General features: G+C 58.5%; 1 protein-coding gene across 4 annotated transcripts in view; it reads left to right on the top strand.

Annotated features, from left to right (window-relative positions):
- VAV2 (vav guanine nucleotide exchange factor 2) overlaps window positions 1-13,752 on the top strand; it is a 227,217-nt gene that overhangs the window by 186,981 nt on the left and 26,484 nt on the right. For all 4 annotated transcript variants that reach the window (XM_064371734.1, XM_064371732.1, XM_064371733.1 and 1 more), the window contains exons 10-14: window positions 671-766; window positions 1,457-1,525; window positions 9,243-9,329; window positions 12,371-12,456; window positions 13,528-13,660. In XM_064371734.1, coding sequence (XP_064227804.1) covers window positions 671-766; window positions 1,457-1,525; window positions 9,243-9,329; window positions 12,371-12,456; window positions 13,528-13,660 — 471 coding nt within the window. The remainder of the gene's footprint in view (window positions 1-670; window positions 767-1,456; window positions 1,526-9,242; window positions 9,330-12,370; window positions 12,457-13,527; window positions 13,661-13,752) is intronic.

Raw genomic sequence — 13,752 nt, 5'->3', positions numbered from 1 at the left:
TCACCCCAAGCCCCATCAGCATCTAGTGTTTCTCGCGTGAGCCCCCCCCAGCCCCTCCTGCTCCCGGCTGAGTCTCCAGGCTCCTCTGCTCAGTACACCCTGTTTTCTGCGTGGAGCCTGGTGTGGAGTCCCCCAGCTCTGGCAGGGGTGGAGGCAGCATGGCCCCCATGGAGAGGCAGGATGCCCCCCAAGTCCAGGCAGTGAATGAGGGACTCCCTGGTTCCTGGGAGTGGCCCCACTGCTCATTGCAAGTTGGCGCCCCACCTCGCTTCCCCCAGAGGCCTGCAGAGGGGTACTGGCCCGTGGGGGCTGCCCTGCTGCCACGGCGGTGGCAGACCTGGCCTGGCGGAATAGTCAAAGCCATGCCCAGGCAGGCCCAGCAGGTGCCCCAAGAGGGTCCCTGTAGCATCGTATGTGTCTCACTGTGTCCCAGTGCGGCCAGTGCAGACATGGTGAAGTGGGAGAGGTGGCGCGTCCCCAGCCCTGTGTTGTGAAGCCCACCCCTCTGCACACACCTGGTGCATGGACTGGCTCTGGGAGCCCGGCCAGAGAAAGACCAAATGTCTGGGCCCAAGTTCTGGGCTTAGGGCTCCCCTCTCCAGACAAGGGGACAGGTGGGTTCAGGCTTTCCCCAGGGAGGGGCTCTCCCATCGCCTTGTCGCCCTAGCAGGAGTGCACACTGAAGGTCCAGGATGGAAAATTTAAACTGCAAGACCTGCTGGTGGTCCCCATGCAGAGGGTGCTCAAATACCACCTGCTCTTGAAGGTGAGGCTCGGGGTCCCGCGTGCCCATGGGGGTCATCACTGCCGGAGTCAGGTGAGGGCCGGCAGCTTCCGGGGGTGTGGGACACAGCCCACAGACAGATGAAGTTGAATGTCAGCAGAGAGGTTGGTGCTTGGCTCATTACCACTGCTCAATGCACGCGATGAACGATTATCACAGTAAATACACATAGGAAAAGCATGACTCAAATCACTGATGAGGTCAGAAAACAAAGAGACAGAAAAGCGCCCCACACCAGGAATAAGAAGGCCCTGTGGTTGATCTCTGAGCTTCCTGGTGGCCACGGCAGAAATGGAAATGGAAGGCCTTCAGGAAGGACAGACCTGGGAGGGAAGGCAGTGGTTTCTGCGAGGCACCTCAGAAGACCCTTTTCCCGTGAACTGCGGGCACAGCTCCTTGCGTTTTGCTGCCTTCGTGTCCCTTCTCACTGTCACTCCCTTCCTTTGTCCACAAGATTTGGGAGTGCCCCTGCCAAAACGTGGGGTGTGCTCTGTGCGAGGGGTCACTGTCTGTCTTTTGGTGTCGGGCAGCCAATCCAAGCCTGGGCCAGCAGCTGGGGGTGGTGTTCTTCTGAGGATTTTGTTCTCTGCACACCCCCTGCACTAGGTAGGGGCCAGGGCAGAGGCCAGGACCCCCGAGTGGTAACGCGTGATACCCTTCTCACCCTTCCAGGAACTTCTAAGCCATTCTGCAGAACGGCCTGAGAGGCAGCAGCTCAAAGAAGCATTGGAAGCCATGCAGGTGGGTGGGTAAACTGAGGCAGGGAGAAGCCATCGTGCGGCTTAGCACACCCTGCTGCGCCCTTGGACTGAATTGGGCTCATTAATAAGCCGGGATTGTGACCGTAGACATCTTCCCAGGACAGCAGGAGTTGGGGCGGGACGGGGAAGGGGAGTGGGTGGGACCCATGGGAGGTCGAGGCGATGGGTGGAGGGCGCTGCAGGTCACATGCTCCTTCAGGTGTCCCGAGTCCTAACCTCCCTGTCCAGCAACACCTCCCTTCAGCCTCCCCTTCTCCTGCTGCCCGCCAGGCACTGGGCTTCTCACTTCCAGGCCTGAGGCTTCTGCTTCTAAAATGCCAGCCCCAGTGCCATCTCTCTGCTACCTGCCGAGGCAGCTCCTTCGCTCCTGGCTGTTTTGAGGCCGTCCCGCCCCTTGCAGCCAGGCCTCCCTCTCTCCCCTTGTCTGGGTGAGTTTAGCTCATGTCACTCCCTTGCTCTGAAACCATCCGTGGCTCCCACTGCCCAGGAGGCAGGCTCTCCAGGCCTTCTGCAGTGTGCTTGCCCCCGACGTTGCCGCTGTGTTTACCATAGTTCCAGGCACGTGTGATCGCTCCCAGGCTCTGCCCATTGCACTTCCCCACCTCCGGGTGCTGGCTCAGGCTGTACCTTCCTCCTCATCCTGCCTTTCCTGCCTTTGCAACGGACAGGACATTCTCCAGGGGGGATCGCCCCCCACTGGGTTCTGTCCCCAGGGAACTGGCTTCCCCGTGGGTGGCACTCTCACTCCTGGACACACGTGGTCATGCCAGCCCCTTCCCAGCCAGGCCTGTGTCAGCCATGGTCACCTGTGTCCCAGGCCAGGCCTGGCAACCAGCATGTGGTAGGTCCTCTCCAGCTGCGACTGGGTGGAGGGACCACGACTACCCCAACATTTCCCTCATCGGGAGCACGGGGCACCTCTGCCAACCCCGCTCAGGGCTGCAGTCCTGCCCTCTGACACCTGGTCCCTGCTCTCTGGGAAGCCCCCTAGGCTTTGGGCCACCTTTTTCTTTCCCGGGTACCTCATTTAAGGAGCTCCCTCTGGGTGGGGGAGGGGCAGTCATCTGTCCCCATCTATAGCTGCTGTCAGGCTGTGGCGGGAGTGGGACCAGTGCTTGGCCGCCCGTGCTGAGAGGTTCTCTGAGCAGACCTTGTGCTCTGGGAGAAATTTACTCCAAATCCTGTGGGCACTCGTGTGTGGACACGGAAGCCGGTCCCAGAGACCTTCAGATTCTGTGCCACTCAGCTCCGCTGGGCAGCGAGCCCCTGAGGAGTGCTCTGGGAAAGCGATGCCTCTTGCCGTGATGGGCTGACATAACTCTCCGTGTCAGCTCTGCGGCCCGCAAGCCACCCTCTCTAACACCTGCTCTGGCCTGTCTGCTGTGAGCCACGGTGTGTGGGCCAGCTCGGATGTGGCCTCGGGGGCTCTGAGACAGTGACAGCAGGTGCAGTGGGCCGTGCAGCCGGCCCCTGAGTGTGGTCTTGCGTTTCACACTCTCAGCACCCGGTTTCTGGCTGGCGGGTGGCTCTGAGTCCTTCGATGGGACAGTTTCCCAGGAGTGTCACTCACAGTGCTGCCCAAATAACTCCGTGACATGCATCTGCCTTTCTGAGAACCCCCGTGATATGCGTCTGCCTGCCTGAGAACCCCCGTGATATGTCTGCCTGTCTGAGAACCCCCGTGACGTGCGTCCCCCTGTCTGAGAACCCCCGTGACGTGCCTCTGCCTGTCTGAGAACCCCCGTGACGTGCGTCCCCCTGTCTGAGAACCCCCGTGACGTGCGTCCTGCTGTCTGAGAACCCCCGTGACGTGCGTCCGCCTGTCTGAGAACCCCCGTGACGTGCGTCCCCCTGTCTGAGAACCCCCGTGACGTGCGTCCCCCTGTCTGAGAACCCCCGTGACGTGCGTCCCCCTGTCTGAGAACCCCCGTGACGTGCGTCCCCCTGTCTGAGAACCCCCGTGACGTGCCTCTGCCTGTCTGAGAACCCCCGTGACGTGCGTCCCCCTGTCTGAGAACCCCCGTGACGTGCCTCTGCCTGTCTGAGAACCCCCGTGACGTGCGTCCCCCTGTCTGAGAACCCCCGTGACGTGCGTCCTGCTGTCTGAGAACCCCCGTGACGTGCGTCCGCCTGTCTGAGAACCCCCGTGACGTGCGTCCCCCTGTCTGAGAACCCCCGTGACGTGCGTCCCCCTGTCTGAGAACCCCCGTGACGTGCCTCTGCCTGTCTGAGAACCCCCGTGACGTGCCTCTGCCTGTCTGAGAACCCCCGTGACGTGCCTCTGCCTGTCTGAGAACCCCCGTGACGTGCCTCTGCCTGTCTGAGAACCCCCGTGACGTGCCTCTGCCTGTCTGAGAACCCCCGTGACGTGCCTCTGCCTGTCTGAGAACCCCCGTGACGTGCCTCTGCCTGTCTGAGAACCCCCGTGACGTGCCTCTGCCTGTCTGAGAACCCCCGTGACGTGCGTCTGCCTGTCTGAGAACCCCCGTGACGTGCGTCTGCCTGTCTGAGAACCCCCGTGACGTGCGTCTGCCTGAGAACCCCCGTGACGTGCCTCTGCCTGTCTGAGAACCTCCGTGACGTGCCTCTGCCTGTCTGAGAACCCCCGTGACGTGCCTCTGCCTGTCTGAGAACCCCCGTGACGTGCCTCTGCCTGTCTGAGAACCCCCGTGACCTGCCTCTGCCTGTCTGAGAACCCCCGTGACGTGCGTCTGCCTGTCTGAGAACCCCCGTGACGTGCGTCTGCCTGAGAACCTCCGTGACATGCGTCTGCTTTTCTGAGAACTGCTGAGCCTCATCGTGAGACTTCAGGGCTGGAGGGATTTTGGAAGTCTTTCGATCGATTCCCAGTTTATATAGGAAGCCATTTATGCAGCCACCATGGGAGTCGTCCCTGTCCCTGGGCTTGGTTCCTCCTAGGGACTGAGAGCTCACTCCTTATGAGGCAGTGTCTTTGAGAGTCCGCCACCCTGCCTCTGTGGGCCTGAGGTTTGTCTCTATAGGAACTGCAGTTTTAGGTCCAAGATCCATGAACTGACTGCAGTTCTGCCTCTGTATCAAAGTGCAGATATCTCCCTCACCTGCTCATTAATTCCGGCAACTTCCATCTGCTCCTCTTTCGTGCCAGGCGTTGGGCCAGGTGCACTCAGGGGCCACGGTGGTCAGAGCTGTAATGTTTCTGCTGTGGGGCTCTGAACTCTGTCCCCACCATTGGGGTCCTTGTCTCTGGGAATTTATTTCTCATTTTAAAGGCAAGTGGATAGGAAAACAAAACACCCCTTTCAGAGAGCATGCTGCAGCCTCCCCAGGAAGGGCCGTCCTGCGTGGTGGGTGGGGAGCTGACATGAGGGCCTCTAGGAACCAGGAAGGGCCAGAGGGAAGGGAACCTGCTCACGACCTGACCTGGCTCAGGCTCCGGCTGCTCATTTGCATTTCGGGGAATTCCGCCAGCGGCTCTGGGTGGGCAGGGCCGGGACCACCTGCCTGGCTGGCTCCCTTGGGGTCTGCTGCGGGCCAGGTCCAGAGGCTGAGTTTTCTGGACTGAAGTGGGCACTGCTCCCTGGTGGCCAGCACGAGGATTGCAGCATGGCAGACGGCGCGGAGTAGGGATGGCCAGACCCATGGAGAGAGGGACTTTCTGACCCCTCATTCCGTCCAGGCTCCAATGAGAGGCTGTGGCTTGGAGAGGCCAGGGAGCAGGGAGCTTCCCAAGAACGGGGAGATAGGTCAGCCCAAGCTAGGTGGCTTTTCCGTGGTCTGTGGCTCCGACACGCAGGGCTGTTTCCCTCTACAAGGATGTTTAAGAGGGACCACGTGATGGGGTAGAAAGAAGCGGCACCAGCCAGGAGTCTGGGGTTCTTGTCATTGTCACCGATGAGGTGTGGCTCTTGGTGTGGTCCCTTCCCTGCCTCACTTTCCTCATCTATCATGCAGAGGTGATGCTTCGTAGCCCTCTTGCTTGGGGGCAGCCTCCCCGGCAGGATGGAGGAAGGAGGTCTGGAAATGCCGGGTGCCTGGATGCTGGGTGGAGGGTGTCCTTGGGGGCTGAGCTCCTGTGTACATGTGCATGCACACAAATGCTCACACACCCTGCACAGCACAGCTTGTTCACACACAGTCACACAGTCCAGCACAACCCGCTCACACACACACCCTGCACAGCACAGCTTGCTCACACACACTCCCTGCACAGCACAGCTTGCTCACACACACAATCACATCCACAATCACACACACCCAGCACAACCCACTCACACATGCTCACACACACACCCCACCCAGTACAGGCCGCTTACATACACATGCTCATACACACACAATCACACCCCACCTAGCACAACCTGATCTCACACACACACAATCACACACCCTACCCAGTACAGCCTGCTTACATACACACACACCCCACCCAGCACCACCTGCTCACACACACAATCACACACACACCACACCCAGTACAGCCCACTCACACACATACACAATCACACTCACAATCACACACACCCCACCTAGCACCCGTTCACACACAATCACTCCCTACCCAGCACAGCTTGCTCACACACACAATCACACACACCCCACCCAGCACAACCCACTCGCACACACAATCATGCACCCCACCCAGTACAGCCCGCTCACACATACATGCTCACACACAGAATCACACAATCACACATACCTCACCCAGCACAACCTGCTCACATAGTCACCCCACCCAGTACAGCCCGCTTACACACACATGCTCACACAGTCACTCACACACATACATACCACAGCACAGCCCACTCACACATACTCACACGTACATGCACCCCACCCAGCACACCTCACTCACACATGCCCACACACATTTACGCACACAAACACCCCATCCAGCACAGCTCACTCACACACAAACACAGACACACAATCACATCCCCACCCAGTACAGCTTGCTCACACACACACAGACACCCCCACCCAGCACAGCTCACACACACAGTCACACAACCCCATCCAGCAGAGCTCACACACACAGTCACACACACAATCACTGACACCCCCCACCCAGCACAACTCACACACACAATCACTCATACACACAATCATACACACCTCCACCCAGCACAGCCCACTCACACACAATCACACACCCCCACCCAGCACAGCTCACTCACACACAATCTCACACACACAATCATTCATATACACAATCTCACACCCAGCACAGCCCACTCACACACACACACACCATCACTCACACCCCCTACCCAGCACAGCCCACTCATACACACACAATCACACACCCCCTACCCAGCATAGCCCACTCACACACACAATCACTCATACACACAATCACACACACCTCCACCCAGCACAGCTCACTCACACACAATCATTCACACACAGTCACACAATCACACCCCCCCACCCAGCACAGCTCACACACAATCACACACACCCTCACCCAGCATAGCTCACTCACACACAATCATTCACACATGCACAATCACACACAATCACACCCCCCACCCTGCACAGCTCACGCATACACACACACACCCAGCACAGCTCACACATAATCACACACACCCAGTACAGCTCAAATACACTCACACACACCCCCACCCAGCACAGCTCACTCACACACACCCCCACCCAGCACAGCTCACATACACAGTCACACACAATCACACACACACACCCAGCACAGCTCACACACAGTCACACACACAATCACACACCCCCACCCAGCACAGCTCACACACACACACCACCCAGCACAGCTCACTCACACACAATCACACACACCTCCACCCAGCACAGCCCACTCACACACAATCACACACACCCCTACCCAGCACAGCTCACACACACACAGTCACACACAATCAGACACACCCCCACTCAGCACAGCTCACACACACATTCACAAACACCCAGTACAGCTCAAACACATACACACACACACCCAGCACAGCTCACACACGCCCCCACCCAGCACAGCTCACACACACACAGTCACACACACAGTCACACACAATCACACACACACCACCCAGCACAGCTCACACACAGTCACACATACACACCCAGCACAGCTTACACAGTCACACAATCACACACACCCCCACCCAGCACAGCTCACACACACACTCATACACACCCCCACCCAGCACAGCTTACACACACACACCCAGCACAGCTCACACACAGTCACACACACACAGACACACCTCCACCCAGCACAGCTCACACACACAGTCATATACACACACCCAGCACAACTCACACACAGTCACACAATCACACACACACACCCCCACCCAGCACAGCTCACACAGTCACACACACACCCAGCACAGCTCACAGTCACACACAATCACACACACACACCCCCACCCAGCACAGCTCACACAGTCAAACACAAACCCAGCATAGCTCACACAGTCACACACACAATCACACACACACCCCCACCCAGCACAGCTCACACACAGTCACACACACAATCACACACACACCCAGCACAGCTCACACACAGTCACACACACACACCCCACCCAGCACAGCTTACACACACACAGTCACACACATGATCACGCAGACACACCCCCACCCAGCACAGCTCACACACACACAGTCACACACACAATCACACAGACACACCCCCCACCCAGCACAGTTCACACACATACACTCACACACACACACCCAGCACAGCTCACTCACAATCACACACACACCCAGCACAGCTCACACACAGTCACACACACACACCCCACCCAGCACAGCTCACACACACACAGTCACACAATCACAGACACACCCCCACCCAGCACAGCTCTCACACACACAGTCACACACACAATCACACAGACACACCCACACCCAGTACAGCTCAAACATACACTCACACACACCCCCACCCAGCACAGCTCACACACAGTCACACACACAGTCACACACACAATCACACATACACCCAGCACAGCTCACACACAGTCACACACACAATCACACACACAGACCCCCACCCAGCACAGCTCACACACACAGTCACACACTCATACACACACACCCAGCACAGCTCACACAGTCACACACACACACTCACACACACCCCCACCCAGTACAGCTCACACACACAATCACACACACACCCAGCACAGATCACACACACAGTCACACACACACATACCCAGCACAGCTCACACAGTCACACACACAATCACACACACAGACCCTCACCCAGCACAGCTCACACAGTCACACACTCACACACACACACCCAGCACAGCTCACACACAGTCACACACACACACACCCAGCACAGCTCACACACACACAGTCACACACACCCCACCCAGCACAGCTCACACACACACAGTCTCTCTCACATACACACACACCCCCCACCCAGCACAGCTCTCACACACACACACCCAGCACAGCTCACACACACACACAATCACACACACACCCAGCACAGCTCACACAGTCACACACACAATCACACACACACACCCCACCCAGCACAGCTCTCACACACACACACCCAGCACAGCTCACACAGACACACAATCACACACACACACACCCAGCACAGCTCACACACACACACCCAGCACAGCTCACACACACAGTCACACACACAATCACACACACACACACCCCACCCAGCACAGCCAATTCACTCCCTGCCTCTTCTTTTCCAGGACTTGGCCATGTACATCAATGAAGTTAAACGGGACAAGGAGACCTTGAGGAAAATCAGCGAATTTCAGAGCTCCATAGAAAACCTGGTGAGTGGGAGTGACTCTTCAGGCTAGGGAAGGTCCTTGAGGACGGCTCCTGTGAAGTCATGCTCACAGCCCAGCACTGAGCCAGCTCCGTGGGCAGCCCCCCAATGGCTGCCTGTGCAGGGGGTGGTGCCGGCAGCTTCTGGGTTGGATCTTGGACCCCCGGCATCCACGCTCCCTTGCCCACCACAGCCAACCCAAATGCCCTGTGCACTGAAGACAGCCTCTGCTCAGGGAGCAGGGAGGGGGTGGGGAGGGACTGTATCAATTGCCCCGTCCCCCTTTTCTCCCCCCACCAGCCTAGACAGAAGACTCCCTCAAGTCCCAGAGGAGAGCTGTGGCTCCCAGGGGCAGGAGACTCCCCCAGTCCTCGGACCCCTGGCCCACCCTCACCTTGTCTGTCCCCTCCAGGGGCAATGGACAGGGTTTGGTCCCAGGCTCGGTGGGGCCGGTTCGCCTCTGCTCCTCAGACCCCATCAGGCAGGGCTGCCATCTCCCAGGACTGTCCCCAGAGCCTGGCCCTGCAGAGGCCTGGCTTGCGCTGCCGAGTCAGTCACCTCGTGCTACCTGGGGAGAGGGGAGACACCACCCCAGGAAGCAAACTTCCCCGGTCTGTGCCAACCGGAGCCAACTTCCCAGGATCTGCTGGTTCTAACGCGGGCTTCCCAAGGATCTGCTGGTTCTAACCCGGGCTTCCCAAGGATCTGCTGGTTCTAACCCGGGCTTCCCAAGGATCTGCTGGTTCTAACCCGGGCTTCCCAGGATGTGCTGGTTCTAACCCGGGCTTCCCAAGGATCTGCTGGTTCTAACCCGGGCTTCCCAAGGATCTGCTGGTTCTAACCCGGGCTTCCCAAGGATCTGCTGGTTCTAACCCGGGCTTCCCAAGGATCTGCTGGTTCTAACCCAGGCTTCCCAGGATCTGCTGGTTCTAACCCGGGCTTCCCAAGGATCTGCTGGTTCTAACCCGGGCTTCCCAAGGATCTGCTGGTTCTAACGCGGCTTCCCAAGGATCTGCTGGTTCTAATGCGGGCTTCTCGCCACAGCACTGCTGATGTTTGGGACGGGATCATTCGTGGCTGTGGGACCTGCCCTGTGTGTCACAGGATGTGGAGCAGTGTCCCTGGCTGCCACCCACCAGATGCCAGTAACACCTCCACCCCCACAAGGGATGCCAACCGAATATGCCTCTGGACATTGTCAGAGGATCCCTTGGGTGGCAGAATTACCCCTGCGAATTGTAAACTTTTTTTTTTTTTTTGAGACAGAGTCTCACTCTGTCACCCAGGCTGGAGTGCAGTGGTGCGATCTCAGCCCACTGCAACCTCCACCTCCCCAGTTAAAGCGATTCTCCTGCCTCAGCCTCCCGAGTAGCTGGAATTACAGGTGCCTGCCACCATGCCCAGCTAATTTTTGTATTTTTAGTAGAGACTGTGTTTCACGATGTTGGTTAGGCTGGTCTCAAACTCCTGACCTCGTGATTGCCCGTCTTGGCCTCCCAAAGTGCTGGGACCACAGGCGTGAGCCACGTGAATCACAAACATTTTCACCCCGGTGATTTCACTCGCATGAGGCTGTGGCAGAGAAAGGCCTCCAGTGCCCAGCCCACACCCACCCAGCATCAGCAGCACAAAGACAGCACCCTCCACAAACGGGGCACGAGAGCATCCCTGATACGTTGGCAATGAAAGAAAAAGAAGAAGCTGCCGAATGGCATTATGATACTGCCCCCTTCATCTTTCAATTGACAAAGAAACAAGAACATCTGAGTGCAGAGGAAGACAAGCACAGCTGCGCCCTGACGGTCAGCACCTGGCGGGTCCGTGCTGCCTCGAGCTCCTGGGCAAGGTGTTCGCAAATACTGTTTAGTGAGCAGGGCGTGAGGAGAAAAGTTTGTTTTATTTTGTTTTTTAAGTTTTTACATGGGAATAATACTTGTTCATTAAACAGCAAGAACAGGCCGGGTGCGGTGGCTCATGCCTATAATCCCAGCACTCTGGGAGGCTGAGGAGGAAGGATTCCTTGAGGTCAAGTTTGAGACCAGCCTGGCCAACATGGTGAAACCCCGTCTCTACTAAAAATACAAAAATTAGCCAGGCATGGTGGCGGGCACCTGTCATCCCAGCTACTTGGGAGGCTGAGACAGGAGAGTCACTTGAACCCGGGAGGCGGAGGTTGCAGTGAGTTGAGATTGCGGCACTCCAGCCTGGGTGACTAGGTGACCGAGTGAGACTCTGTCTCAAAAACAACAAGAATAAAACAGCATGGCCAGCAGGCGTCAAGCGTCCCCATGAGCCAGGCCCTGCACCCAGTCCTGGCTCCGAATCCCATGACCACAGGGAAGGTGGTGTCTTCGTGTTCCGCGCCTGGGAGCTGGGGTCAGAGGCCTGGAGAAGCTGACCGAGCCTACGTGGCACCAAAGCTGCCCTTGCAGCCTCTGGGGCTGAGACGTCAGAGGGAGACGCTGAGCCCGTGCCTGGAGCACCACTAGGCAGCGCCCTGTTCGTGCCTCAGAGCGTTTTCCTGTCTGCGTGGACACTTGGAAAGCCATGTAGGGAACATGTCAAGAGATGCTGTCTCTGAATCAGAAGAGTCACAGAGACACAAACCAAACAGACAACAGAAACGAAACCTCAGGAAGCCACACAGGGGTCTGAGTGGACGTTCGGCCTTGGCCGGACCCCAGCCCCGCCCACCCTGCGGCAGATCGGCGCTGTTTGTTCCCTCCTGAGCATGGGTTCTCGGGCTTGGGCATCTGGCTTTTCCTACCAGGTCCCATTTGGGGCTCCACGCAGCAGTGGCCAGTGAGCATCAATTGCCCTTTGTCCCCAGAGCTGAAGGCAGCCCCTTGGAGGGACTGGCCAGGGAAGGGACAGAAGCTGCCAGTCCCTGCGCCTTCCTGGTCTTCTACGCCCTCCCTTGTCCACTGTGAGCACCAGCTGGGAGCCCCAGGGGCTGTTTCCCTTTGTCCTGCCCCCGCTGCCTGTGGGGAGTCCCCTCTGTGCGCTGCCCCAGCCCCGGCTGACGGCCCCTCTCCTTCTTCCCAGCAAGTGAAACTGGAGGAGTTTGGAAGACCAAAGATCGATGGGGAACTGAAAGTTCGGTCCATAGTCAACCACACCAAGCAGGACAGGTGAGCAGGACGGGCTGGGTGCCGCCCGCCAAGGTTGGGCTCTCCCTGTCCGGGAGCCGCTCCTAAGTGGCTCTGGAAGCAGGGCCTTCCTGTGGAAAGAGCTGCCTGGCGGTGGCTTTGTGTTGTTCAGTTTTAATTGCTTCCTTCCTTCTCGTCAGTGAGCGGGCGCCACAGCCGTGGGGCTTTTGTGCCCGTGGCAGGCACCAGGCTGGGGTGGGGGAGCCAAAGGCCTGGAGGGACAGGCCCTGCACTGCCAAGGCTCAGCCTCCAGGGACCCGAGACAGGCCCGGAGTGGCCAAATGAGCTCTTTGCCGAATGACTGCGGAAGAGTATCCAGGCCCACAGCAGGCCAGGCTTGTCCAGGGCCCTCTGAGTGCAACTAATGTGTGCTGCGACAGGGCTCTCTGTGTGCACCTACTGTGTGCTGCAACAGGGCCCTCTGTGTGCACCTACTGTGTGCTGCGACAGGGCTCTCTGTGTGCACCTACTTTGTGCTTGTCCAGGGCCCTCCGTGTGCACCTATGTGTGCTTGTCCAGGGCCCTCCTGTGCACCTACTGCATGCTTGTCCAGGGCCCTTCATGTGTACCTACTGTATGCTGGGGCAGGGCTCTCCGTGTGTACTTACTGTGTGCTGGGGCAGGGCCCTCCATGTGTACCTACTGCGTGCTTGTCCAGGGCCCTCTGTGTGCACCTACTGTATGCTACAGCTGGGGCCACAGCAGATCCAGGTCCATCCCCCTTGAGGCTCCCAGTCCAGTGCAGGATCAACTGGGTGTGGCCATCAAGGGTTAGTGGTGTGTGGGAGGCCGGCTTGGGGGGGTGCAGGAGTCCCCTGAAAGGCTCCCAACAGTCATGGGGGTAGGGAGCCGAGGAGGGCTTTCTGGAGAAGCAGCGTGGGAATAGCTGAGACCTGGCCAAGGCCCCGCGTTAGCCTGGTGAGCCGGGGGAGGGCAGGGCTTGCTGGGAGAGGGAGTCAAGTGCCAGAGCCTCAGGCTCAGCCCCTGCTGCCAGCCTCGGAGCAGAGCGCACAGTGCTGGGGTGCTGACGCCCCACCGCGCTGCCTGGCCCAGGTACTTGTTCCTGTTTGACAAGGTGGTCATCGTCTGCAAGCGGAAGGGCTACAGCTACGAGCTCAAGGAGATCATCGAGCTGCTCTTCCACAAGATGACCGACGACCCCATGAACAACAAGGACGTCAAGAAGGTGGGGCCTTCCGGGTCCGCCCCCCATTTCCTCCGGGAGGGGAACGTGGGGGTGGCCTGGAGAGAGGCACTGGTTTCCGGACCCCAGGTGAA

Source organism: Aotus nancymaae, unplaced genomic scaffold, assembly GCF_030222135.1.
Source record: "Aotus nancymaae isolate 86718 unplaced genomic scaffold, 86718_ANA_hifiasm-v0.15.2.pri h1tg000158l, whole genome shotgun sequence".
Lineage (NCBI taxonomy): Eukaryota > Metazoa > Chordata > Mammalia > Primates > Aotidae > Aotus > Aotus nancymaae.
This window is presented reverse-complemented; position numbering and strand designations above follow the sequence as displayed.